The sequence below is a fragment of the Grampus griseus genome (genome assembly GCF_964374135.1).
Source record: "Grampus griseus genome assembly, chromosome: 10".
Lineage (NCBI taxonomy): Eukaryota > Metazoa > Chordata > Mammalia > Artiodactyla > Delphinidae > Grampus > Grampus griseus.
This window is the reverse complement of record NC_139004.1, coordinates 64918619-64945906: the sequence shown is the minus strand read 5'-3', so window position 1 is coordinate 64945906 and position 27288 is coordinate 64918619. Positions and strand designations below refer to the sequence as shown.

At 60.0% G+C, this 27288-nt stretch overlaps 1 protein-coding gene across 3 annotated transcripts; it reads left to right on the top strand.

The window, feature by feature from the left end:
* Positions 1 to 2048: 2048 nt before the first annotated feature.
* On the top strand, positions 2049 to 27078 carry CELSR3 (cadherin EGF LAG seven-pass G-type receptor 3; the record flags this gene model as incomplete). Of its 3 annotated transcripts, none has more annotated exons than XM_082664351.1 (35): positions 2049 to 5790; positions 7347 to 7997; positions 8432 to 8651; positions 8873 to 8988; positions 9329 to 9417; positions 9525 to 9682; positions 10231 to 10394; positions 10648 to 10773; positions 10864 to 11033; positions 11475 to 11660; positions 12214 to 12330; positions 12714 to 12885; positions 13039 to 13180; positions 13279 to 13399; positions 13717 to 13900; positions 14211 to 14312; positions 15650 to 15744; positions 15965 to 16174; positions 16408 to 16603; positions 16871 to 17026; positions 17350 to 17524; positions 18125 to 18292; positions 18517 to 18643; positions 18731 to 18937; positions 19137 to 19311; positions 19544 to 19656; positions 20652 to 20731; positions 21269 to 21392; positions 21828 to 21944; positions 22049 to 22197; positions 22449 to 22558; positions 22868 to 23026; positions 23573 to 23773; positions 24566 to 25454; positions 27013 to 27078. In XM_082664351.1, 35 exons carry the CDS (start codon positions 2049 to 2051, stop codon positions 27038 to 27040), a joined length of 9939 nt encoding a protein of 3312 aa, XP_082520477.1. In that variant the 3' UTR covers positions 27041 to 27078. The 3 variants fall into 3 exon arrangements, with proteins under 3 accessions (XP_082520477.1, XP_082520476.1, XP_082520475.1); XM_082664350.1 differs by having other exon boundaries at positions 8426 to 8651; XM_082664349.1 differs by having other exon boundaries at positions 8426 to 8651; positions 15623 to 15744.
* Between the last annotated feature and the right edge of the window lie 210 nt (positions 27079 to 27288).

Genomic DNA, 27288 nt, shown 5'->3' with positions numbered 1-27288 from the left:
TCTGCAGATAGCTTTCCCAGATCGTTACATTGGCTCAGGTGCCTCTTCTGGGACCCCAGCATCCCTCTCCCTAGCGTTCCACCTGTCTCCCTCCTTCGTTAAAGTTTTCTGCCCTCCATTCGCTAGACTGTGGACCCGGAGGGTGGGTGTGCGATCAGAACCATGTCTTTGGCTTCCCTCCTCCAGGCCCTACGCCGACTGAGCCCCCATCCAACCGAGTTCCGCCTTCGGCGCCTCTGCAGATGCTTCATTCTCACGCCCATAGGAACCCAGACCGTACATCCGGATCTGACCTTAGGTGGTCCTCAGATTCGGAGAAACCAGAGGGCACCACTGGAGCCCACCCACCCGCGCTCCATAGTCACTTGAGGCGCTTGAAGGAGGAACCCACGGGAACCCCGCCTCCTGGAAGCGAAGAAGTCGGGGGGGAGGCGGCTAGGAATGCGCCATTTGATTGGTTGGTGGTGATGTCATAGGTACCGTTTGGGGTGGGCCAGGGGCCTTAGCCGGGGGATCTCCGCTGGTTCCAAGCAGGAACCGCACCCCTTGGAGCGTTCCGTGTCCCGGCCCTAAACCCCTCCTCGGTCCAGGGACGCCTGCGTCCTCTGCTCATGACGCTGCAGCCCACTGTCGCTGCTGCCTTTGCAGGCTGGCCCGTAGAGCACCTCCTGGATTGTCTCTCCGGGCTATTCTGGAACCGGAGGAGCCTCCTCCCCCAGACAATGAGTCTGCCATGGGGGCGGAGCCATCCATTGTGCCAATAGAAACAGTGGCTTTCTGATTGGAACGCTCCTCTTTCACCACTCCCCCGCCCCCGCCCGTCCTCTGTGACGTCTGTTCCGCGGCGTCTGCCCATTGGCTAGCCTGGATCGACTTGCGCCGAGTAGCATAGCGCGGGCAAAACTGAGATTCCGTTAGTGCCTACAAGGGGTTAAGGGACGCAGTCTTAGCGGGCGAGGGGCGGGGACCCTACGAGGCCGGGCCGCAGCCGTGCAGCAATGCCGGGTTCCACGTGGCATTCCAGAGCACTCCAGAGACCCACGGCCTGGAGGCGGGAGTGTAGCTTCCAGTGGAAGAGCCCCCAACCCGGAAGACTGCTGGCGGCCAGCAAGGCAGGGAAGTTTGCTCCGTTGGGGCCCTCCAAACAAACAGATGGTCGCGACATGTTTCATGAGTTAAAATTCACTGATTGAGACCTCCCTGGTGGTCCAGTGGTTAGTACTCCGCGCTTCCACTGCAGGGGGCACGAGTTCGATCCCTGGTCGAGGAACTAAGATCCCGCAGCCAGCGCAGCCGAAAAAGCAAAAACAAAAAACAAAGCGAAGTTTTGATCGAACAGTTAAGGCTGTTGTTTGGCCTGCTGGCACCCCAGGCCCCGTCCAGCCATCGTCCCCTCCGACCCCAGGATTCCACATGGTATCCCCACCCAAGAGTCATGAGAACGCTTTCTCTGCACATCATGGGCACCAAATTTTCAGACCAAAATCCGGGACAGGGTTCGAAACTAGTGCTCAGGAAGGGAGATCCGCAAGCAGAAATCTGGAAGACGGAGCTGAGACAGCGCCCTAGGGAGAGGGATGCTGGTGAGGGCGGTGGCCACGAGGAGGGTGGAACCAGGGGCAGTGAAGCACCAAGCCCGGTTCAGGACCGCGGTTAGCACTTATGCTCTGCCCTCAATAAAGATGGCGGCAGTAACTTCGCTATCCAGAGCTGCCATGCGCGACAGCCTGTACCATCGGATTTGGGGCTTCGGGGCGGAGGTGGAACGAACCATCGCAGCGGCCGGGAGCCATGTTGGAGCGGCGGGAGGCGGCAGCAGCGTCGGGGATGCTGTGGTGGGGGCGGCAAAAGCCGGGGCCGCTCCCCAAAGGGACTCTGGCCGCGGAGTAGATGGTGCCCAGAGGGTGGCGACGGCGCGGAGCGACAGGCCTAGAGGCGGGGGACCAGGGCGGCGGCAGGGCCCCGGGTGGGGGCCCGAGCAGCGAGGCGGGCCCAAGGCCTGGACCCAGGCGGAGGACAGTGGAGGCCGTGTGGGGAAGTAGGGGGTGATGGCGAGGCGGCAACCGTGGTGGGGTCTCAGGGGGCCGACCACCCCGCTACTCCTGCTCCTTCTCCTCCTCTCTTTGTTCCCTCCTAGCCGGGAGGAGCTGGGGGTCGGCGGGGGCCAAGGTTGGGACCCGGGGGTAGCTGCTGCTACGGGGCCAGGGGCGCGGATCGGCGGCGGAGCCTTAGCTCTTTGTCCCGAGTCGCCCAGGGTCCGAGAGGATGGAAAGCCTGACCTGGGAGTCAGGGAACCTGTCTTCGTGGGGCTCCGAGGGGGAAGGCAAAGCGACCAAAGCGGTCGAGGGCCCCCTGAGCAGCCGGGGTTGGGAGCGGAATATGGAGTCAAGACATTTGGCAGCCGCGGGCAGGAGACAGGACAAGGACCAGGGTCTCTGTTATGCTGGCGTCCAGAGGTCTCCTCTTGCGGGCGGACAGGGCCGTTGCAAAGAGATAGTCTGTCGCCAGAACGCCTTTCCCCAGGGGTCCCGGGCCCAGAGAACAGCTCTCCCTTCCCTTCGGACCTTCGGATTCGGCCCCGTGGTTCCCAGCCGGTGTTCTCCCAGAGGAATACTGGGACAGGCGCCCCCCAAAAAGTGGGAACCACGCACTGCTGCGGGGAGTTGTGGGCGCCGGGGCGCAGGGGTCAGAGCGAGAGAACCGGGACATCCCAAGCGAGGAGGACAGGGCCCCGGCCGGACCGCCCTCCTGGGGCCGTGAGATCCGGCCCCGGGCTGGATTCAGCACCTCGCAAGGAGAGGACAGCTTCCGCATCTGTTTCAGCACTGCGAGAGTCCCGGACAGCTCCCGAGCCAACGCCCGAGCGCATGCGCTCCCGCGTCCTCTTCCGCCGCCGCTTCCTCCCTCAGCGCCCGAGGCCGCGCCCCGCTGGGGGCCCGACCGAGCATGGAGCCAGGAGAATACCCCCAGCGAGCCGGGCCCGCCCCCGTCGCGCCGCGAACCGCCACCCACAGTTTCCGCAGTACAACTACCAGGCACTGGTGCCCGAGAATGAGGCGGCGGGGACCGCGGTGCTACGTGTAGTGGCGCAGGATCCGGACATCGGCGAGGCCGGACGCCTAGTCTACTCGCTGGCTGCGCTCATGAACAGCCGCTCTCTGGAACTGTTCAGCATCGACCCGCAGAGCGGCCTTATTCGCACAGAGGCTGCTCTGGACCGCGAGAGCATGGATCGCCACTACCTGCGCGTGACGGCGCAGGATCATGGCTCGCCGCGCCTCTCGGCCACCACCATGGTGGCCGTGACAGTGGCCGACCGCAACGACCACGCGCCGGTATTTGAGCAGGCGCAATACCGGGAGACGCTTCGCGAGAACGTGGAGGAGGGCTACCCCATCCTGCAGTTGCGTGCCACAGACGGTGACGCGCCCCCCAACGCCAACCTGCGTTACCGCTTTGTGGGGCCGCCAGCTGAGCGCGCCGCCGCCTCTGCCGCCTTCGAAATCGATCCGCGCTCAGGGCTCATCAGCACCAGCGGTCGCGTGGACCGCGAGCACATGGAAAGTTACGAGCTGGTGGTGGAGGCCAGCGACCAGGGACAAGAGCCCGGGCCGCGCTCTGCCACTGTACGTGTGCACATAACCGTGCTGGACGAGAACGACAATGCGCCCCAGTTTAGTGAGAAACGCTACGTGGCGCAGGTGCGCGAGGATGTGCGCCCCCATACGGTGGTGCTACGCGTCTCGGCTACCGACAGGGACAAGGACGCCAACGGACTGGTGCACTACAACATCATCAGTGGCAACAGCCGCGGCCACTTTGCCATCGACAGCCTCACGGGCGAGATCCAGGTGGTGGCACCTCTGGACTTTGAGGCAGAGCGAGAGTATGCCTTGCGCATCCGGGCTCAGGATGCAGGCCGCCCACCACTGTCCAACAACACAGGCCTGGCCAGCATCCAGGTGGTCGACGTCAATGACCATACTCCTATCTTTGTCAGCACGCCCTTCCAGGTCTCTGTCCTGGAAAACGCGCCCCTGGGCCACTCAGTCATCCACATTCAGGCAGTGGATGCAGACCATGGTGAGAATGCCAGATTGGAGTATTCCCTAACTGGTGTGGCATCTGATACACCCTTTGTGATAAACAGTGCCACTGGCTGGGTCTCTGTGAGTGGTCCCCTGGACCGTGAGTCTGTGGAGCATTACTTCTTTGGTGTGGAGGCCCGAGACCATGGCTCACCCCCACTCTCAGCTTCAGCCAGCGTCACAGTGACTGTGCTGGATGTTAATGACAATCGCCCTGAGTTCACTATGAAGGAGTACCACCTACGACTGAATGAGGATGCGACCGTGGGCACCAGTGTGGTGAGTGTGACTGCTGTAGATCGTGATGCCAACAGTGCCATCAGCTACCAGATCACAGGAGGCAACACTCGGAATCGCTTTGCCATCAGCTCCCAGGGGGGTGTAGGTCTGGTGACACTGGCTCTGCCACTGGACTACAAGCAGGAACGCTACTTCAAGTTGGTGCTAACTGCATCTGACCGTGCCCTTCATGATCACTGCTATGTGCACATCAACATTACAGATGCCAACACTCACCGGCCTGTCTTTCAAAGTGCCCACTACTCAGTGAGTGTGAATGAGGATCGGCCAGTGGGTAGCACCGTGGTGGTCATCAGTGCCTCTGACGATGACGTGGGTGAGAATGCTCGTATCACTTATCTCCTGGAGGACAACCTGCCCCAGTTCCGCATTGATGCAGACTCAGGGGCCATTACACTGCAAGCCTCACTGGACTATGAGGACCAGATGACCTACACACTGGCTATTACAGCTCGGGACAATGGCATCCCACAGAAGGCAGACACTACTTATGTGGAGGTGATGGTCAATGATGTGAATGATAACCCTCCACAGTTTGTGGCCTCCCACTACAGAGGGCTGGTTTCTGAGGATGCCCCACCTTTCACCAGTATCCTGCAGATCTCAGCCACTGACCGGGATGCTCATGCCAATGGCCGGGTCCAGTACACTTTCCAGAATGGGGAAGATGGGGATGGAGATTTTACCATTGAGCCCACCTCTGGCATTGTCCGCACAGTGAGGCGGCTAGATCGGGAGGCGGTACCAGTGTATGAACTGACTGCTTACGCGGTGGACCGAGGTGTGCCCCCTCTTCGGACTCCAGTCAGCATCCAGGTGACGGTGCAGGATGTTAATGACAATGCACCGGTCTTCCCAGCTGAGGAGTTTGAGGTGCGAGTGAAGGAGAACAGCATTGTGGGCTCGGTGGTAGCCCAGATCACTGCAGTGGACCCTGATGAAGGCCCCAATGCTCATATAATGTACCAGATTGTGGAGGGGAACATCCCTGAGCTGTTCCAAATGGATATCTTCTCTGGAGAGTTGACAGCACTCATTGACCTGGACTATGAAGCTCGCCAGGAATATGTGATTGTTGTGCAGGCCACATCAGCCCCTCTGGTCAGTCGGGCCACTGTGCACGTCCGCCTGGTTGATCAGAATGACAACAGCCCTGTGCTCAACAACTTCCAGATCCTCTTCAACAACTATGTATCCAACCGCTCAGACACTTTCCCCTCAGGCATCATTGGGCGCATCCCTGCTTACGATCCTGATGTCTCTGACCACCTCTTCTACTCCTTTGAGCGGGGAAATGAGCTGCAGCTTCTGGTGGTCAATCAGACCAGCGGGGAGCTTCGACTCAGCCGCAAGCTAGACAACAACCGCCCACTGGTGGCCTCCATGTTGGTGACTGTCACAGGTGAGGGGCGGGGGTTAATCAAGTGAGCCAGTGACCTCAGCCTGTCAGGTCCTCAGGGGCCCCACAAGGCACTTCAGACCAACGAGGGATTTTTCAAGCCTTCCAAGAATCCCTTAAGCTCTGGGTTCCTGCACCCCACAGGATCTGCCTCACAGGTTAGGGTCATATAGTCTCTGTTTAGGGTCTTGGGCAGTCTCCACAGAACCCCAAAGATTCTAGGGCATTAGCAGACCCCATAAAGACTGTAAAGAACTGTCTGCTGACTGTAAAGAACTGTCTGCTTGTTAATCTAGGGATAGCTCCCCTCCCTCTGAAAGGCTAGAAGTCCTGGGGTAATGCTCTGGAGGTCCCAGGAAAAGCCAGCATAGACCAGTCAGCCCACACCACATCCCTGTTCAGATGAAGGGTTACTTTGGGTCTGGTATGACCCTCAGCCCATCTGTGGAGGAGAGGGAGGCCAGTAGTCTAGTGATTGGGAACAGCAGTTTACTCTGGCAGCCTCAGGCAGAGAGCAGACCTGGCTGCTATTGAAGGGGCTGACTAAGGCCCTGCCCTTTGGGGAAATGTCCAGAGGTCCACCTGCCTCTTTTCTGCAGCCATGTCCCCAGGCCTTCACAAGCTGTTCCCTCATAGGAGAGCGCAGGCAGGAGAAGCTCTTGCAGTCCTGAATACTGGAGGCTGAAGGGGTTGGGAGAGACTTTACCAGTGCTTATTCCCCAATTCTGGAGCATGGACTCCTGGCACTGCCAATGAAGGCACATTCATCCCTCAGTTCACTGGACAACCATCGCTGTTGGCCACCCAGTGTGTACTAGGGTCTGGAGACAAGGCATATAAGCACCTCATGCTCATTTCTGGGGGTGGGCACTGAAATCGCAGGACCCAGGTCTGAGATGATGGGCAGCTTGCTGATTCAAGGATGCTGAGGAGGAGGCCAGAGTCCAAGGCCCTCCTGGAGAGAGGGAGCTTGCTGACCCAGGGTTCTGGGGGATGAGGTTGAGTGGTCACAGGGTTAGGGACCCTTCTAGTGCCTTGGGAAAGCAGTTGACTGACCAGAGATAGGGGATGGGTGATCCCTGACCTAGAGGGATATTTTTGGAGGGCATGTTTTGCTGGTTCTGCAATGCTGGGGGATGAGGGGAAGGAAAGTTGGTGGTCAGTGGCCTTGGTTCCTCTTTCTGTCCTGATTGGCCTGCTGACCATGATAACTTGGGGAAGGGTGGGTTACTGATCACTTAGGGACCTTCTTGTGTGCTTTTGGAGGAATGACTTGCTGACCCATGGGCACTGTTGGGGCGGGGGGGGGGTTGGTTGATCCCTGGCTCAGGCCCTTCCCTGTGTTGGAGGGAGGCAAGAGGAAGCAGCAACTTGTTGACACCTTGATGCTGAGAGAGTTGGTGATCACAAGCTTCAGACCTCCTTGTGTCCTGGCATGGTCAGCCTGCTAACACAGAGGTGCTGGGGGACTGAGCAGTCACTGGCCCCAGCCCTCTTATGTCCCAGGGAGGAGCAGCCGCTGACCCCAGACTGACTACTTCCCCCACTTCCGCCTGCAGATGGGCTACATAGTGTGACGGCACAGTGTGTGCTGCGCGTGATCATCATCACGGAGGAGTTGCTGGCCAACAGCCTGACCGTGCGCCTTGAGAACATGTGGCAGGAACGCTTCCTTTCGCCACTGCTAGGCCACTTCCTGGAAGGCGTGGCCGCAGTACTTGCCACACCCGCCGAGGACGTCTTCATCTTCAACATCCAGAACGACACAGACGTGGGGGGCACCGTGCTCAACGTGAGCTTCTCAGCGCTGGCGCCACGCGGGGCCGGGGCTGGATCTGCAGGTCCCTGGTTCAGTTCCGAGGAGCTGCAGGAGCAGCTGTACGTGCGCCGAGCCGCACTTGCCGCCCGCTCTCTCCTGGACGTGTTGCCCTTCGACGACAACGTATGCCTGCGCGAGCCCTGTGAGAACTACATGAAATGTGTGTCCGTGCTGCGCTTTGACTCCTCTGCGCCCTTCCTGGCCTCCGCCTCCACGCTCTTCAGACCCATCCAGCCCATCGCAGGCCTGCGCTGCCGCTGCCCCCCAGGCTTCACGGGAGACTTCTGCGAGACGGAGCTCGATCTCTGCTACTCCAACCCTTGCCGCAATGGCGGCGCCTGCGCGCGGCGCGAGGGCGGCTACACCTGCGTCTGCCGCCCGCGCTTCACAGGTGAGCAGGGCGCGGGGCTGGGTGAACCTGCAGTGCAAGTGAGGATTGGGCATCACTCTTGAGCCAACCGGGGTCGATTTGGGCGCCGTTAGTCCAGAAACGGTAGAACCTGGCCCAGAGGGAGCCTAAGGCCGCGAAGAAATAGGCTTTGGTGGGGCCGAGGTAGCGAAGGAGGCGTGGCCCTGGGCAGAGGCGGGGCCCTGAGGTCCGCGGTAGTGGACAGGGCGGGACCATGGGAGGGGCGTGGTCGCAGCCAGGCGGGGAGGGAGGGTGGGGTCAGGTATAACTAGGGGCTGCCCACTTGAGGGAGCTGGACTTTTCAGAGGTCTTGGCGCTCGCCTGGAGCGCGTGGCCTTCGGAGGGGCGGGGCCCGCTGGCGCTTTGGCGGGCGCGGTCTTGACCGCCTCTGCCTGCGGCTTTACCCCTAGGCGAAGACTGCGAGCTAGACACGGAGGCCGGACGCTGCGTGCCCGGCGTCTGCCGCAACGGGGGCACCTGCGCCAACGGGCCCGACGGCGGCTTTCGCTGCCAGTGCCCGGCGGGCGGCGCCTTCGAGGGTCCGCGCTGCGAAGTGGCGGCTCGCTCCTTCCCGCCCAGTTCTTTCGTCATGTTCCGCGGCCTGCGGCAGCGCTTCCACCTCACGCTGTCCCTCTCGTAGGTGCCCGCCCGCATCTGCGCGCCTGCACGCGGTCCCCATTACCTTCAAGACCCAGATTCCTGACGGCCCCACCCTGGCGTCCCATAGGACACCGCCCCCTCCCCTCCCTCTTACTTCCTCTCTCACCCTAGCCTGGGTGAGCTCCCTCAAACCTTCTTGTCACAGGGATGGTGGGTGTGAGGAGGGGTCCGGCTTGTGACGCGCCCCACCCCCCCAGGTTCGCCACAGTGCAGCCCAGTGGGCTGCTCTTCTACAACGGGCGCCTGAACGAGAAGCATGACTTCCTGGCCCTGGAGCTCGTGGCTGGGCAAGTGAGACTCACATATTCCACCGGTGGGTGCCCCCGCGGACTAGTATGGGCGCGAGTGGGTGCATGTATGGGTGAGATGGCTGAGGGGTGCAAGCCCCACGGGCACACCCGAACACACACCTCCACGCCCAACAGACAACAGTGAGGACCACTTTCCCTATGGGAAAGCCCATCTCTCCACGAAGTGTGTGCTTCTCCTACCTGTCCAAATGCACTGTGGTCCAGCCAGTGTGGCCACCAGTGGGGAGAGTTATCTGATGCATCCAGGGTCACCCTGGGAGTAGCTGTGCCTGCATGACTGGGTGGGAGGAGGAGGGGGACTTAGCAGCTCCAGACAAGCCTCCACACACATCCACCCCACAGGTGAGTCCAACACAGTGGTCAGCCCCACAGTTCCAGGGGGCCTGAATGACGGGCAGTGGCACACAGTGCATCTGAGATACTACAACAAGGTGGGCACCACCCTTGGCATGGGAGTATGGGGGGAGCTGGGATGCCAGGTTCTGCCCCTCAGGGGTCACCCTGGGGGTCCTGTTGAGTGGTGTGCCTGGGTCTCTAGCCCCGGACAGATGCCCTGGGGGGTGCTCAGGGCCCCTCCAAGGACAAGGTGGCTGTGCTGAGCGTGGATGACTGCGACATGGCTGTGGCTCTGCAGTTTGGTGCTGAGATTGGCAACTACTCATGCGCGGCTGCTGGCACACAAACAAGCTCCAAGAAGTGAGGCCCCCAGCCCCTGATCCTCAAGCCTTCTGCCTGCCAAAGCCCACTCCAAGCCTTCCAATACTGCCTACCAAACTCCCCATCCTTCCCCAAACCACCGTATTTCCCTCTCCCCACTAGGATGCTGAAACCCCATCTCACCTTAACCTCCCTCTCTGTGTTCTGCCCAGACTGCCCACTCCCACACAGTCCCAGGCACCCACTCCCCCAAAGGTTCCACTCCCCCAAAGGTTCCACTCTCTCTAATGCCCCACAGCCCACCTGACCCCATCCCCTCCCCCAGCCACCCAAATGCCTCCCTTTTTCATCCTCATCCTCAACCCCAGCCTCTTCCACCTTTCCCCAGACCATCTGCCCATCATAAACTCTCCTTTGCACCCCCGCAACTGAAGTAAGTCTCCAGTTCCTTCCTCAGCCTGATCTTACCCTCCCTGCTCAATCACCATACCCTCTGAGTCCTACCCCCTCCATTTCCTATGCCCCCCACCAGGAGCAAACCTACCCTGGCCCCAGTCCCACCAATGACCTGGACCTCTGACCCCCAGGTCCCTGGACCTGACAGGCCCTCTGCTCCTGGGGGGTGTCCCCAACCTTCCCGAGAACTTCCCCGTGTCCCACAAGGACTTTGTTGGCTGCATGCGGGACCTGCATATTGATAGCCGTCGAGTGGACATGGCATCCTTTGTTGCAAACAACGGCACCATGGCAGGTAGGCCATGTCCTCATCATAGGGAAAGGGTGGAAAGCTATGTGGATTAACTCAAAATCTGACCTCCTCCTTGTCTCCTTTCCTGGCAAGCAGAACGCTGTAGCCTAGCCTTTAGGACCTGAGTCCTACCAATTCTACCCCCCGAGAGAACATGGGGCTAAGATCATGGCCACTTTCAGCCCCCCGGACCTCTGTGTTTTGCGCCCCCCACCACCTTGTGTTCTTACCTCCTCTATGTACCTTCCTCTCCCAGGCTGCCAGGCCAAGCTGCACTTTTGTGACTCAGGCCCCTGCAAGAACAGCGGCTTCTGCTCAGAGCGCTGGGGTGGCTTCAGCTGTGACTGCCCTGTGGGCTTTGGAGGCAAAGACTGTCGGCTCAGTGAGTGGGCAGCCTGGGGCAGGAGGAGCCTGCAGGGTAAATTCTGTTCTTGAGGTGAGGCCTGTGACCCTTCTCCTTTTATCCCACCAGCTATGGCCCATCCCCACCATTTCCGTGGCAACGGCACACTGAGCTGGGACTTTGGAAATGACATGGCTGTATCTGTGCCGTGGTACCTGGGGCTGGCATTTCGGACACGGGCGAAGCAGGGGGTCCTGATGCAAGTCCAGGCTGGGCCACATAGCACACTCCTCTGTCAGGTGTGTCTGTCCTCCTGACCCCTCCCTAGACCCTCAGCTCTCAATCTCTAATGCACCAGCAACATTCCTGTGGTTTCAGGCCTGGTCACACAGCATACTTCTCTGCCAGATGTACTGACTATACTTGACCCTGCTCTGGACCCAGGCCCTTGACCCTCTTCCCCACTATCATATCCTCTGCAGGTGCAGCATACCAGCATAGCTCTCTTGTGCCACCTGCACTAATCCATGACCCCTCATCCTGACCTCTGCCCCCTAACTTCACTCTCTGCTGCATAGTGTCCCTGGGCACAGTGCCCTATGTGCCAAATATAGCCTTGTCCCTGCTGTACTGACCTCTGGTATTCTTGACCTCTGAGCCCTCAGATCTCACCTCCTGATACTCCTAGCCCCAGCCAAACTTGGGGCTCTGACCCCAGGGCTGTGCCTCTCTACCCACAGCTGGATCGGGGGTTGCTGTCTGTGACAGTGACCAGGGGCTCGGGCCGCGCTGCCCACATCCTCCTGGACCAGGTGACTGTCAGTGATGGCCGATGGCATGATCTGCGGCTGGAGTTGCAGGAGGAGCCAGGTGGCCGGCGGGGCCACCATGTCCTCATGGTCTCATTGGACTTTAGCCTCTTCCAGGTCTGACCTCTAACCCTGGGGTGGTCCATTCTCAGCCTCCGACTAGACCCACCTCATTTGACCCCACCTCTAGTCCTCTCACTTCCCTCCACTGCACATAGTCTGATATTCTCCCCCGAGTCCCCCTCCTCATGTCCTCGCTCTGAGCCCACTCTGCTACACCCTCCTCATGTCAGGGAGGCTACGCAGATTTCTGGCCTACTCTTGGGGTACCTCTGCAGCTAGCACTTTGCCAAACTTCTGGAAACCTTTTCTGGTCTCCTGATCTTCCCAGCTCAAAGTCATGGAATTTTAGGGTCTGTTCTGGGTCCAGGAGAGAAGGGCCAGTCTGAGCCCAGCTCTGGACTGAAAACTTCCTGTCACCCGTCCCCCATGCTCCAGCAGGTCCTCCATACTCGGGAGCATTTCATTTCCAGACCAGTCCTCTGGGCCAGAGGGACAGAGCATGGTGGTGCAGGATAAGGCCTAGAAAAGCCAAAACTGACACTGGGGTAGGGCAGGGGCCCATCAGGTCCCCCCCACACCCCTAGTGCTGACTGTCCTCTTCCTCCAGGACACCTTGGCGGTGGGGAGTGAGCTGCAGGGCCTGAAGGTAAAGCGACTCCATGTGGGAGGCCTGCCTCCCAGCAGTGAAGAGGAGGCTTCTAAGGGTCTGGTTGGCTGTATTCAGGTGAGCGTCAGCATGCGAACATGATATGGGGCAGTAGGGTGAGTGGTCAGAGATCAGAGGTGCCTTGGGACCTGAAATGCTGCATTCACATGGGGGTTGGCATAGGGGTAGTGGTGACCCAGAGCCATCAGAGACAGATCCAGCCTCTCTGTGCTGTTGGAGGTGAGAGTCTAGCTTAGATTATCAAGGGTCATTAGAGGCCTGTGTCAGGGACACATGATTAGGGGTCCCATAGGGCCACAGAGCTGGGACCATTGGGTCAGGGTCTAGGGTTTGTAGGGAGATTGCATGTCAGGGGTCATCAGAGCAGGTGGCTGGCTCTGCTGGGCTTGGGGCTAAGGTGCTTTGGCATGGGTCTCACCCCTTGCTGGCTGTGTCCATAGGGAGTATGGCTTGGTTCCACGCCTTCGGGCTCCCCAGCCCTGCTTCCCCCGAGCCACCGAGTGAACGTGGAACCTGGCTGTGTCGTGACCAACGCCTGTGCATCTGGGCCCTGCCCACCCCATGCTGACTGCCGAGACCTCTGGCAGACCTTTTCCTGTACCTGCTGGCCAGGTGGGGCCTGGGTGGGGGCAGGGTGATTTGGGGCTCGTGATGAAGATGGGGGGACCTGGAGAGCCTGGAGGAGGCAGGGACTGAGAAGGACAGGTGCCTGCTTCCTCCCATGCTCTGTGGCCAGTGTCCTGAGCTCCCTGACCCAACCTGCAGGTTACTATGGCCCGGGCTGTGTGGACGCCTGCCTCTTGAACCCCTGTCAGAATCAGGGGTCATGCCGGCACCTCCCTGGGGCCCCCCATGGCTATACCTGCGACTGTGTAGGTGGCTATTTTGGGCACCACTGTGAGCACAGGTAAGGGGCTGGGGGCTGAGATGATGGAAAGAGCTGGTGGGAGTTAGGGAGGGTCACTGAGATGTGGTGGAGGCGTCTCACGTGGCTGTCCACCCCAGGATGGACCAACAGTGCCCACGGGGCTGGTGGGGGAGCCCAACGTGTGGCCCCTGCAACTGCGACGTTCATAAGGGCTTTGACCCCAACTGCAACAAGACAAATGGGCAGTGTCACTGCAAGGTGCGCCTGTCCCCTGTCCCCTGACCTTTTAACTCTTCTGTAGACATGTTTTGTGATTCTTATCTAGCTTGCTGACCTCTGCCACCTGATTCAGCCCCTGACCTCTTACCCCTATGCCGTGACCTAACTGCCATCTCTTGTCCTTGACATCTAACCCCTCTCTTATGTTTCATTTGAGGCCAGTCTTCCTTCTGGCCTGTGAGCACTGTTCTCCTGACCCTTTGCCCTTGATTCCACTCATTCCCCAAGCCCTGACCTGAGACCCCTACCTTAAGCCCTGACCTCTGACCTCAGGCCCCTGACCCATTCTCAAACAGGAATTCCATTACCGACCGCGGGGCAGCGACTCATGCCTCCCATGTGACTGCTACCCTGTGGGCTCCACCTCACGTTCATGCGCCCCCCACAGCGGGCAGTGCCCCTGTCGCCCAGGAGCCCTTGGCCGCCAGTGCAACAGCTGTGACAGTCCTTTTGCAGAGGTGACAGCCAGCGGCTGCCGGGGTGAGCAGGCTCCACTCAGCTCCACATACAGAGGGCTGGCTCTGGCACGCTGTCACCAAGTCCCATGGCATGCTTGGCTTCTTGGGTAGGGGCTCCGGGAGGCTTCTCTGAGGGAGACCACTTACACCCAGGCACTCCCACATTTGCCCCAAGTATTTTGAGGACCTGTCACAGAATCTGATGGGCCAGCTCCCATGAGGCCAGCAGCAGAGTGGTAGGCAGTGGGCCTGGGGTAGGTGGGGGGCAGTGGATGTAGCTGTCCCTTGCTCCAGCCCCTGGCTGCCTGGCTCAGTGCCTCCTTCCTCCCTAGTGCTCTATGACGCCTGCCCCAAGTCCCTGAGATCTGGTGTGTGGTGGCCTCAGACCAAGTTTGGTGTCTTGGCCTCAGTGCCCTGTCCTCGGGGGGCTCTGGGTGAGTACCTGGGGGACAGGCAAATAGCTGAGGGTTGGGGAAGGCCTGACGTCTGGCTTGCCGGAGCCACCTCTTTTCCTGAGTTGGTTGGCCTTGTTCCTACAAAGAGGTGGGAGTGGGGTAGGAGTCGATGTGGGCCCCTCCCTACCTCTTAGGGGCTCTGGGTTCCTCCCCACATCCTCATTGAGCCTCCATCTGTTTCTCTTGGCTTCTGGGCAGGATTGCGGGGTGCAGGTAAGGGGTACGTGTTTGCTCAGGTGCGCTGCCCCCTCCCACTGCCAGAGCTTTTGCAGATCCCTCTTGCTGTCAGAAGTCCCTGCAGACCCCTCCCCACTGCCTGAGGTCTCTAAAAGCTGCTCCCAGCTTCTTGAAGCCCCTGGAGGCCCCTTCCGACTGTCTGAGGACCCTGGGGGCCCTTCTCTGATGCCTAAAGTCCTCAGAGACCACTCCCCACTGCCTGAGGACACCCCCTCCCCCCACACACACTTCCTAAGGTCCTTGTAGACCCCTTCTCAGTTCCTGAGGTTCCTGCAGGCCTCTCCCTACTACCTGAGGTCCTGAAAGACCCCTGCCCTCTGTTTGAGGACCCCACAGACTCCTCTCTGTTGCCTGAGGTCCTCACAGAACCCTTCCCGCTGCTTGAGGTCTCTGCAGTGGCTGGACAGAGACTGTCTGCGTGTGCATGCTCTTGTGCGTCATTCTGTGCCTGTGCACGCGTCTGTGTCTGTCTTTTGGGGAGGGGGTTCTGTGTTTAAGTCAGGGGGCCTCTTGCTGGTGGCTACAAGCTCTCTTAAGGCCCAGGTCAATTCTCATTCAACTCTAATTCCAATCTCACAGATAAGGGAGAGATGGCAGCAAAGTCACCACTGGGGCAGTTAAAATTTGTGTGAGAACTTTCACCCCCACCAAAATGGGTCACAAAATTCTCCTGGGGGTGCACTGTGTATCTGTGTGTTTGTCCTGGGCCACACATCTACTCGTGTGCAGGTGTGAGCATTGGTTTTTGTGTTCTTGCCCTGGGCCACATGTCTGTGAAGCTGTCCTGGCCTGTGTGTGTGTGTCTGGGTGCACATGCACACACACAGTCCTGCCCTTGTGTTCTTCTTTATGTCATGGTGGTTCGAAATGGTCCACAGACCCCTCAGGAATTGACTGACAAGCGCCTGGGGCCCATCTGGGCTGGGGGCTGGGGCTTTTCTATCCAGGGGTCCAGCCGTGGATGCCTACTACCTGGTCTCTGCTTCAGAGCTCCCCCTGGGGTAGGGGAGGGTGCTGTGGTCACCTCCTCAATGAAGGTGTCCAGGCCCCAGGCCTGACAAGGGGTCAACTGCCTTCAGGAGCTGCCGTGCGGCTATGCGACGAGGACCAGGGTTGGCTGGAGCCTGACCTCTTCAACTGTACCTCCCCTGCCTTTCGAGAACTCAATCTGCTGGTGAGACTGCCCAGACTTTGCCCTGCACTCAAGACCAGCCCTGGCTCTGGCCCTCGCCTCAGTCTCCCTAGGCCTGTGCTGGGCCCCAGACATCATGCCCCAGCCCTTGACCTCCTGGGCTTTTCCCAGTTGCCCTTTAATCCAAACTCTTCTTCTTGTGAGGCTTTTGAGAAAGGCCTAAGTGACCACAGAGCGACCATCCCCATCTTTGTCCTGGCAGCTGGATGGCCTAGAGCTGAACAAGACAGTCCTGGATACAGTGGAGGCTAAGAAGCTGGCTCAGAGGCTACGGGAGGTGACTGGCCACACTGACCACTACTTCAGCCAAGATGTCCGAGTCACTGCCCGCCTGCTGGCCCACCTGTTGGCCTTTGAGAGTCACCAGCAGGGCTTCGGGCTGACAGCCACACAAGACGCCCACTTCAATGAGGTGGGGTTACACCTTGGGCTCCCGATCCCCTGGCCCTGACCCCCGCCCCTCTGCTCAGGCCCCTCCCGACCCCGGGGAAGTGAAGGCCCTGGATTCTCTCTCTCTCCCCTTGTCCCCTCCAGAGCCACACCCTACTGGGACCTCTCTGAGCACCTGGCCAGACCCCTCAGGCATGCCCTGTCCCCTCACACATCCTCACCTGGCTGGGCCCACTTTCACCTCCCTCCTCCCAGAATCTGCTGTGGGCCGGCTCTGCACTGCTTGCTCCAGAGACTGGGGACTTGTGGGCAGCGCTGGGGCAGCGGGCCCCTGGGGGTTCCCCAGGCAGCGCCGGGCTGGTGCAGCACCTGGAGGAGTACGCGGCCACGCTCGCGAAGAATATGGAACTCACGTACCTGAATCCCGTGGGGCTGGTGACACCCAACATCAGTATGTGGAGGGTAGGGTGGGGCGGGGCAGGGGGCCGTGAAAGGGCAAGGACCTGGAGGTCTGAGGGGCTGGGGGCTATTGATGTCAACATTTAGTGGCAGGAGGCTGTGCTGCCACCTTCAGCGCTTTGCAGGGACAGGCTCTGCGCTGGTAGCAAGGAGGCTATGGGTTGTGGAACTTGGGTACAGGATGGGAGGAGGAGGGAGTGGGACTCTCAGCACAGGGAGGAGATCCTTGATGGGTCTCACCCCTCTTCCTCCCGGGCAGTGCTCAGCATTGACCGCATGGAGCACCCCAGTCCCAGCCGGGGGACCCGTCGCTACCCTCGTTACCACAGCAACCTTTTCCGGGGCCAGTATGCCTGGGATCCTCACACACACGTGCTGCTCCCTTCCCAGGCACCACGGCTGTCCCCACCTGAAGGTAAGAGCCCTGGGGTGACCCACGGGCCAGATCCTGGTTCCTTGCCCTCTAAGCCAGATGCCATGTCGCCCTACTGTCAATTCTCCCCTTGCCAGACCCTCCCCCTCACCGCAGGTGACCTCGCCCAGGCCTTGATAGTCAGGATCCAGTGCTGGGGGGACCCATGTGTCCTTCATGGGCTTCTGCTCTCTGCACCCACCCTGGTTCTGGACCTGCAAAGGGAAGAGGTTCCCATGCTTGATGCTGGGTTGGGTTCAGAGCTGCGTTTGTGGGTGCTTGGGGTCAGGGGTCACTGACAGTGACTCCTCCCCCTCCTCTGGTAGCTCTGTCCACAAGTGGCAGCAGCATGGAGAACTCCACCACCTCGAGTGTGGCCCCCCCGCCGGCACCCCCAGAACCCGAGCCTGAGCCTGGGATCTCCATCGTCATCCTCCTGGTTTACCGCACTTTAGGGGGGCTGCTCCCTGCCCAGTTCCAGGCCGAGCGCCGGGGTGCCAGGTATGAGTAGAGTTACTCCCAGGCTCCTCACCCTTGGGCTTCCCGCAAGCTTCTCCCCAGCCTAGCACCCCCTTTTTTGGTGGACAAATGAGCAGGTTCACAATCATACAGAGAGGCTCCTGCCCATGACTCTGGGAGCCTTGTCCATGCTGGGCTCCATGTGAATCATGTCCTGGGCAGTTGTGCAAATGAAGAGATAGACACAGAGCCACAGCTGGGGCCAGGCACATAAAGGATACAGGAGCCAGACAGACAGGCAAACTGGCTGATGGAGATAGGCAAAGACTGGCTGACTGAAGGAGGTCAGCCGGGGGTGGAAGGGAGGGCACTGAGAGGCAAAGTCTGTAGCTGCTTGGGCTTCAGACTCCAGTGTGGGCAGTGGGTCTGAAGCCTCTCAGCTGCATTTCTGCAGAACCAGGCCATGGACTCCTGGTCTTGAAGCAGCCCAACAGAGGCTAAAAGGGTTCTCAGAAACAGCATCCACTCTAGGGCATCTCAGACTCTGGGTGGGCCATGGCAAGTGACATGAAGACAGTGAGGTGGGCAGCCAGAGCCTGGGGAGATCAGCAGTGCCCAAGACTAGGTGGGCTGTCTCCTCAGGCTTCCCCAGAACCCTGTTATGAACTCCCCGGTGGTCAGTGTGGCTGTGTTCCATGGACGCAACTTCCTAAGGGGTGTCCTAGAGTCCCCGATCAGCCTGGAGTTCCGCCTGCTACAGACAGCGAATCGCAGCAAGGCCATCTGCGTGCAGTGGGACCCGCCTGGCCCGTGAGGACCTCCACTCTGGAAACCCTTGGTCCCCCGGTAGCCCCTGGGAGGCCAAGCCTGCCCCTGGGGCCCCCACCAATGCCCCTGTGCACCCAGACCCATGAGGAATGCTGCTCCCCAACTCCAGGCACCCTCGGCCCCTCCCACTGCCTCTCACAAACCCCTGCCTGGCGATGGGGCACTCCCCAGAGGGGATGGTAGGTCTGACTGCCCTGTGGCCACAGGGCGGACCAGCACGGCATGTGGACAGCACGGGATTGTGAGCTGGTGCACAGGAACGGGTCCCACGCACGGTGTCGCTGCAGCCGGACGGGCACCTTCGGGGTCCTCATGGATGCCTCTCCCCGTGAGGTGGGGCTGTGTTCAGAGTCCTGAGGAAGTGGGAGGGTCAAAGGGCAGGAGTGCCCAATACCCCAGTGACCATCCCTGTCCCCACAGCGGCTGGAGGGTGACTTGGAGCTGCTGGCTGTGTTCACGCATGTGGTCATAGCAGTGTCCGTGGCCGCGCTGCTGCTGACCGCAGCCATCTTGCTGAGCCTGCGCAGCCTCAAGTCCAACATGCGTGGGATCCATGCCAATGTGGCTGCTGCCCTGGGAGTGGCAGAGCTTCTCTTCCTGCTGGGGATCCACAGGACCCAAAACCAGGTGCAGGGTCAGGGCCAGGGGACCTGTGTCCTGATGACCTCACCTGGCCCAGGAAGGCCTGGGGCCAGAGTTCAGGGTCAGAGGTGCTCAGGTTGGGGCCAGGGTTTGGGGCAGGATCCTGGGGTAATGTGCAGTGGTTTAGGGGTCAGAGGTGGGGCGTGGCAGGAAAGGTCCTGACGCCCCCCAACCCTGCCTTCAGCTGCTGTGCACCGCGGTTGCCATCCTCCTGCACTACTTCTTCCTCAGCACCTTCGCGTGGCTCCTCGTGCAGGGGCTGCACCTCTACCGCATGCAGGTCGAGGCGCGCAATGTGGACCGCGGCGCCATGCGCTTCTACCACGCCCTGGGCTGGGGCGTCCCTGCTGTGCTGCTGGGTGAGGGCCCTGCTCACTGGCCTCAACCAGGCCTGTGACCCCTGACCTCCATCCATCACATGGCCTGACCCCTGCCCCTGCCCCCAATCCTGATCATGACCCCAACCTCAATCTCCCTTGCCATTTGCTCAGGGAGGAGGCTGCTCTGCCCCCACCCCAGCTTCTCCCCATACGTGAGAGAGTCAGCAGTTCTAGAATACACCTCCTCTGTCCTATCTCTTCTCCCCAACAGGCCTGGCTGTCGGCCTGGATCCTGAGGGCTACGGGAACCCTGACTTCTGCTGGATCTCGATCCACGAGCCCCTCATCTGGAGTTTTGCAGGCCCTGTCATCCTTGTCATCGTGGTGAGTGCCCTCCACTCAGTGCCACCTTGCACTCCCCTTGGTGGGGGGTCGCGGGAGGCGGCCCTGCAGCAGGTGTGGTGGTATCAGCTGAAGGGTGCCAGGTGGCAGTCAGCAGGCTTCCTGGGCTTAGCCTCCATTTCTGTTCCTGCCCAACTGGCATGGAGGTGGGAGGTGTGGGGTCAGAGACTCGGCTTCCTCTCCCCACATCTGTCTCTCTCTCCACCTCCATCTTTCAGTCCCTCTCTGGTTCCCTATCTCTGACTTTTTCTGTGATTCTAAGCTCCTCTGTTTCTCTCTCTCTTTTTTTCTAATATATTTGTTTATTTGGTTGTACTGGGTTTAGTTGCAGCAGGCGGGCTCCTTAGTTGCAGCTCGCTGGCTCCTTTAGTTGTGGCACATGGGCTCCTTAGTTGCAGCTTGCAGGCTCCTTCGTTGTGGCTCTCCGACTCCTTAGTTGTGGCATGCTAACTCTTAGTTGCGGCATGCGTGTGGGATCTAGTTCCCTGATCAAGAATCGAACCCAGGGCTTCCCTGGTGGCGCAGTGGTTGAGAGTCCGCCTGCCGATGCAGGGGACATGGGTTCGTGTCCCGGTCCGGGAAGATCCCACGTGCCGCGGAGCAGCTGGGCCCGTGAGCCATGGCTGCTGAGCCTGCGCGTCCAGAGGCTGTGCTCCACAACAGGAGAGGCCACAACAGTGAGAGGCCCGCGTACCGCAAAAAAAAAAAAAAAAAAAAAAGAATCGAACCCAGACCCTCTGCATTGGGAGCACGGAGTCTTAACCACTGCGCCACCAGGGAGTCCCCCTCTTCTGTTTCTCTTTGTTTTTGATCTATGTATTTTGTGTGTGTGTGTGTGTGTGTGTGTGTGTCTGCGTATGTTTCTCACTGGTTCTGCCTCTCTCTCTGAGTCTTAGTGTCTCTCTGTCCCTGTCTCTCTCACTATCTCTGTCTCTCTCTGCCCTGCCCCTGTTCCACATGTCTGGCCACGGGTCCAGATGAATGGGACGATGTTTCTCCTCGCTGCCCGAACATCCTGCTCCTCTGGACAGAGGGAGGCCAAGAAGACCTCTGCGTTGTGAGTTGGCTGGCTGGAGGAAGTGGGGGATCTTAGAATGGCAGCCCTCTCCTGGGTGGGGTTTGGGGGTTCCCAGAGCATCCCTGGTGCAGGCTGGGCTCCAGATTCTGGGTAGGGGGATGAAGTCACATCTGCCCTGGCCTGCAGTCCCTCTCTGGCACCCTTGCCTTACTCTGGCCCCACAGGTCTGTCTGTGCCCTGCTGTCTCTCCAGTATCTCCCAAGGCCTGGGTGGCTCACTTTGCCCTTTGCCCCATGCATTTCCACCTACTTTCCATGCTTTCTCTTATGCCCCACCCACCGCTTTCAGTCTGCTTTCCCCGTGTTCCCTCATGGTTCCCTGAGTACTCTCCTGGTTCTTTCTGTGACTTCCAGACTCCCCTAGTGCCCTCCTGAGACCTCCATGTTTCTGTGTGAGTTTCTTTCCCTCCATGTCCCCTGGGTGTCCTCTTTGTGACCCTGCGTGTCCTCCCATGTCTCCCGTGTGAGCCCTGCGTGACCCTCACATGTCCTGTGTCCTTTCACGTTCCCGCGGCAGGACCCTTCGCAGCTCATTTCTGCTCCTTCTACTGGTCAGTGCCTCCTGGCTCTTTGGCCTCCTGGCGGTCAACCACAGCATCCTGGCCTTCCACTACCTCCACGCTGGACTCTGTGGGCTCCAGGTAACTCTGGCACCCCTCCCTCACCCTGGACCAGATGGGGCTTCAGTAGGGTGGGGCCCAGGGCCTTGACCCCAGGCCTAGAGCTGACTCCCACCTGATGACTGACACCAGACTACTGCTGATCCTGGATTGACCTTCACCAGTGCTGAGGCTCCTGGCCGCTTGCTAGTCCACATTGACCTTCACTGACCCCGGTCACTCATGCCACTCTGACCTCTCACTGCGTCTGCTGACTTTCCCTGATTCCCTTACTGGGTCCCCCCTTGGGCTTCTCACTGCCTCACTCTAATCTGCAATGACCAATCCCACTTGCTGACCCACAGTGACTTACACCAGCCCTAGCTGACCCCCTTGTGGCCCTACTCTGACCTCTGCCTTGTTTCTGACCTCTCACTGACCTTTACTATCCCCTCAATGATCCTTGCTGACCCGCAGGGCCTGGCGGTGCTGCTGCTCTTCTGTGTCCTGAACGCAGATGCTCGGGCTGCCTGGACACCAGCCTGTCTGGGCAGGAAGGCAGCGCCCGAGGAGGCCAGGCCAACGCCTGGGACGGTGAGGGGCTCTCAAGGCCAGGGAGTCAGGGTGGGGGCCCTGGGAGGCCAGGGTTTGAGGCTTCTCCAGGCTGGCTCACACTCCTGTCCTCACCACCTCCCCAGGGCCCCGGGGCCTACAACAACACGGCCCTCTTCGAGGAGAGCGGCCTCATCCGCATCACTCTGGGCGCCTCCACCATCTCCTCAGTGAGCAGTGCCCGCTCTGGCCGGACCCAGGACCAAGACAGCCAGCGGGGCCACAGCTACCTCAGGTGAGGGGAGGGGCCTCCTCGTGAGGGGGGCACACATCTCAGACCAGCCCCACTTTACCAGGTCCTCGGGGTGGCTCCAGCCATCTCAGCCATCTGGGCCTCTGCTGCTACCTCTGCCCCAGATACCTCCTGCCACACACCCAGGGGTGCCTTCAGAGCCATTCCACATGCACCTGTTTACTCACGGACACACCTGTGTCCAAAGAACCCCATCCCATCCCTCTTTTATGGGGGGGCTCCTGCATTTCCAGGGACAACGTCCTGGTTCGACATGGCTCGGCTGCCGACCACACTGACCAAGGCCTCCAGGCTCACGCTGGCCCCACTGACCTGGATGTGGCCATGTTCCATCGAGATGCTGGTGGAGGTGGGAGCCTGGCCCAAGGAGGAGGGAGGTAGAGGGTCTCTCCCCCATTCCTCATTCTTCTGCCCCAAATTGGGAGCAGCAGCTGACTATGCTGGGGTGAGCTCCCCTGAGGTCACGGCCCCAGGAAGCATCTACCCACCCAGGCCTGGTTCTCCTGGCAAGTCCCAGCCCTTCTGTCCCTATCCCCACTCCAAGCTCTCTCCCCAAGGCCCCAGCCCCCTTGCCATAGCCTTCCTCGAGACCCCCAAGTCCCTCACCTCCCCTGGCCACCACTGTGTCTTCCTCCTGATCTCCCAACTCCAGGTGCAGACTCTGACTCTGACAGTGACCTGTCCTTGGAGGAGGAGAGAAGTCTGTCCATCCCATCCTCAGAAAGTGAGGACAATGGCCGGACGCGGGGGCGTTTCCAGCGTCCACTCCGCCGGGCAGCCCAGAGTGAGAGGCTCCTTACACACCCCAAAGGTGATGGGGCCCTCTGACCCCATGGGCGACCAAGAGATACCCCATATTCCATTTGGTGTGACTCAGAAAGCCTGCTATCCCCTGAAGATTCCTGGGACCGACTTATTGGGAACCTGGGGTCATCACTGGTCCCCCACATACCTCTCCCCATCCAGCCTCCCAGCAGAGTTCTGCTGGCTAGAGACCCAGGAGTGGCCCAGGCAACAGAAGAACAAGGTCAGGGATGTTATAGGGTGACATGTCATCTCTCCAGCCCCTCCTCTTCCCTGAGGGCTGGGGTTCAGCCTGGTCTTCCTGACCCCTCAGCTGTCAGGCTCCCCCACCTCCAGGCTCTATCCACCTCCAGTCAAGAGTAGGGGGAGCTTATCAGTATCCCCCGCGCTGGATGATTCCATTGATCTCTGAGACACACTCTGCTATTCCTACCTCTGCTTCATGAGAAAGACCCAGATTTCAGGAGTCATTAGGGTTAGGGGGCCACTGAGTCTGGATCACAGGGGTTGTGAGTCACTGGGGTGACTCCTATTATCTGCCCTGGCTCCACAGATGTGGATGGCAATGATCTCTTGTCCTACTGGCCAGCCCTGGGGGGATGTGAGGCTGCTCCCTGTGTTCTGCAGACCTGGGGCTCTGAAAGGCGCCTGGGACTGGACACCAGCAAGGACGCAGCCAACAACAACCAGCCGGACCTGGCCCTGACCAGTGGAGATGAAACCTCCTTGGGTCGGGCCCAGCGCCAGAGAAAAGGTATGGATCCCTGATTTTGGCCTGTGCCTCAAGGACCCTGGGGACTGCCCATGCCCTGAGCCAGGGGATTTCATCCTCCTAATCCAAATAGCCTCACAGGGATCCTGAGAGCTTCTCTCGCTCTGATATGGGCGTTTCTGTTCCTCTGAGCTGCTTCACAGTCCCAGGGGACTGCCTCATCCTGACCTGGGAATTGACTGCCCTGCATACCCTGGCCTGCACCACAGAGACCCCAGAGGCCACTCCTGCCTCAACCTGGGGGATTCCTCCCCCTCCCCCAACCCCAGTCTGCTTTGCAGGGACCATAGGGGCTGCTCTGCCCCAGATCTCAGAACTTTTGCTCTAACCTGGAAGGTTTCTGCCACCTTATCCTGCTTTACAGGGGCCCCAAGGGGTTGTCCCTGTCCCAACTCAAGGGGTTTCTCCCTTCACCCCTGCATCACAGGGACCCCAGGGACTGCTCTTGCCCCAACCCTGGGGATTCCTGCCTCTTTGACCCTGGCCTGCATTACCAGACCTGTGGGCTGCCCCTCCTCTGACCTTGGGGAGAGGTTTGCCCCTACCCCTGCACCACGGGGACTGCCTCTGTCCTGACCCCGGGGATTACTGCCTCACTCTTACCCCTATCCTGCAGCCTCTCTGGGATTCCCAGGAACGGCCTCTGTACCCGCTCCCCAAAGGGTTTCTGCCCCCAACCCTGTGTCACAGGGATTCCAGAGGCTGCTGCATCCCTAGACCTAGGAAGTTCCTGGCCCCCATACACACACTGTCCCCCGTTTGTTCCTCCCACAGGCATCCTGAAGAACCGATTGCAGTACCCGCTGGTGCCACAGACCCGGGGCGCCCCTGAATTGTCCTGGTGCCGTGCAGCCACCTTGGGCCACCGTGCTGTGCCAGCTGCCTCCTATGGTCGCATCTATGCCGGAGGGGGCACTGGCAGCCTTTCGCAGCCAGCCAGCCGCTACTCCTCCCGAGAACAACTGGACTTGCTCCTCAGGCGGCAGCTGAGCCGTGAACGACTGGAGGAGGCCCCTGCCCCTGTTTTGCGTCCCCTGAGTCGGCCAGGTTCCCAGGAATGCCTGGATGCTGTGCCAGGCCGTCTGGAGCCCAGGGATCGGGGCAGCACCCTACCACGGAGGCAGCCACCCAGGGACTACCCTGGTGCCATGGCTGGCCGCTTTGGGTCACGGGATGCGCTGGATCTAGGGGCGCCCTGCCAGTGGTTGAGCACATTGGCCCCGCCCCATGGTGCCCGGGACCTTGACCCACAGCCCCCACCTCTGCCCCTGTCTCCCCAGCGGCAACTCTCAAGGGACCCCCTCTTGCCGTCCCGGCCCCTGGACTCTCTGTCCAAGAGCTCGAACTCAGGGGAGCGGCTGGACCATGTGCCTAGCCGGCACCCCTCGCGAGAAGGCCTTGGGCCACCCCCGCAGCTGCTCAGAGTTAGGGGAGACCCAGCCAGTGGCCCTAGCCACGGCCCCTCCACAGAACAGCTGGACATTCTCTCCTCCATCCTCGCCTCCTTCAACTCCTCAGCCCTCTCCTCTGCCGTGCAGTCCTCAAGCACACCCTCGGGCCCTCACACCACTGCCACACCTTCTGCCACAGCCTCTGCGCTTGGGCCCTCCACGCCATGCTCTGCCACATCCCACAGCATCTCGGAGCTGTCACCCGACTCAGAGTAAGCAGGGTCCGGCCACCTGCTCAGACCCCCATCAGTTTAGGGCAACCTCCCACGCACCCTGCCCTGTATTCTGCCACAGAATGGGGTGGGGTTTGGCAGAGAGCACGGGCTACCCTAGGCGCTGCGCAGCCAGGGCGCCACAGCCTGAGGGCAGAAATCTGGCAGTGAATGGGGTGATTAGCAAGAACTTGCTGGCTGTATGACTGGGGCCTGCACCTCCTGGACTAAGGAGGAGAGTGAGGTGCCTTCCAAAGGGCTTGAGCTAGTGGAGGGGGGAAGGCAGGAGCCAAGGCCTAGAAGCGGGAGGTAGCCTGGTATGTGGAAGGGGCAGGGAGGCGAGGAGGCTTTGCTTAGGGTGTAGTATGGGATAAGGAGGGGCCAGAAGTAGTGCCAGGATGTAGGTGCCTTACATGCCAGGCTGAAGAACTTACCTTGAGAGGAAATCATTCATTCACCTACGCCTTCAGTCAATGTTAAGTTCCTTCTGCCTATGGGCTCTGTGGGGTAGGACACACAGGAACTGAGTTGGGACCCGGTGCATCTCAGAGTAGGGGATGGCAGACATACCTGGGAAGCAGCTGGGTACAGGAGTCAGAGACGGAGTGGGGAGGAACCAGGAATTACCGGGTCTTGGACGCCAAAAGCAGAGTTGAGTTTTTTTTGTTTGTTTTTTTTTTTGCGGTACGGGGCCTCTCACTGTTGTGGCCTCTCCTGTTGCGGAGCACAGGCTCCGGACGCGCAGGTTCAGCGGCCATGGCTCATGGGCCCAGCCGCTCCACGGCATGTGGGATCTTCCCAGACCAGGGCATGAACCTGCGTCCCCTGCATCGGCAGGCAGACTCCCAACCACTGCGCCACCAGGGAAGCCCCCAGAGTTGAGTTTTAAGAAGGAGGAACAGCTAGGTCAGGCTCTGTGGAGGTCTGTAGGGTGAGAGAAGACTTTCTGTAGGTGGAGGGAAGGAGACCCTGGGTTTGGGGCAGGAGACCAACAAAAAACCTGAGCAGTGATGGGGGAGAAGACAGGAAGGAGAGAGGGGCAGATTTGGGGTCCTGGTGCCCAGGGCTCTGGAAGGATGCTGAAGTGGGGATGAGAGGGAGCTGTGAGCACCACCTGGATCCTCCTGCAGCCCAGCCTTAGGGTCCGACTGTTGGGGGAGGGCTGGGGTAACTGAGCAGGGGTTCAGGCTCTGGACTCACACTTGACCTCTCTGAGCTTCAGTTTCCTCATCTGCAAAGTATGTCTGTGGTAGCAAACTCTTTGAGGTGTGGAGATTTTTGAGACAAAATCTGTTAGGTGCTTAACAGAGTCTTTACATAGTAGGTGCTCACTAAGTGCTTAGAGAAAAGACATTGGTGGCCAGCCAAGGGGCCTTGCTGGTGAGTCTGGGGGTCCACAATGGGTGAAGGGCTCTGAGAACCCCAGAATGGGCATAAGCACGCTAGGGACTGAGAGGCGAAGGTGATGGGGGAGGTGGCCCAGGTCTGGTTTGGTGGGGGAGTCCAGAGGCACCTGACTCTCAGCAACCACCTTCGATCTCCACATTCATCTCTGCAGAGTTCCCAGAAGTGAGGGTCACTCCTGAGGGGCAGACGTGCAGATGAGGACCAGCCGAGGGCGGTGGAGGATTTGGGCTAACAGAAGAGACTCCAGGAGTTGGGGGCTGACCCCATGGCAGCCTCCTATACCCCCGCCCCCCAGCTCTCTCTGTTGCTGCAGTGCTGACTGTCCATGCCCGTCTGTGAGCATGTGAGCAAGTGTGTAACAGGTGCACAGAATGAGGGAGCTGTAGGGAGGACTTTTATACGTTTTGTACCTTTGTAACCAGAGAGA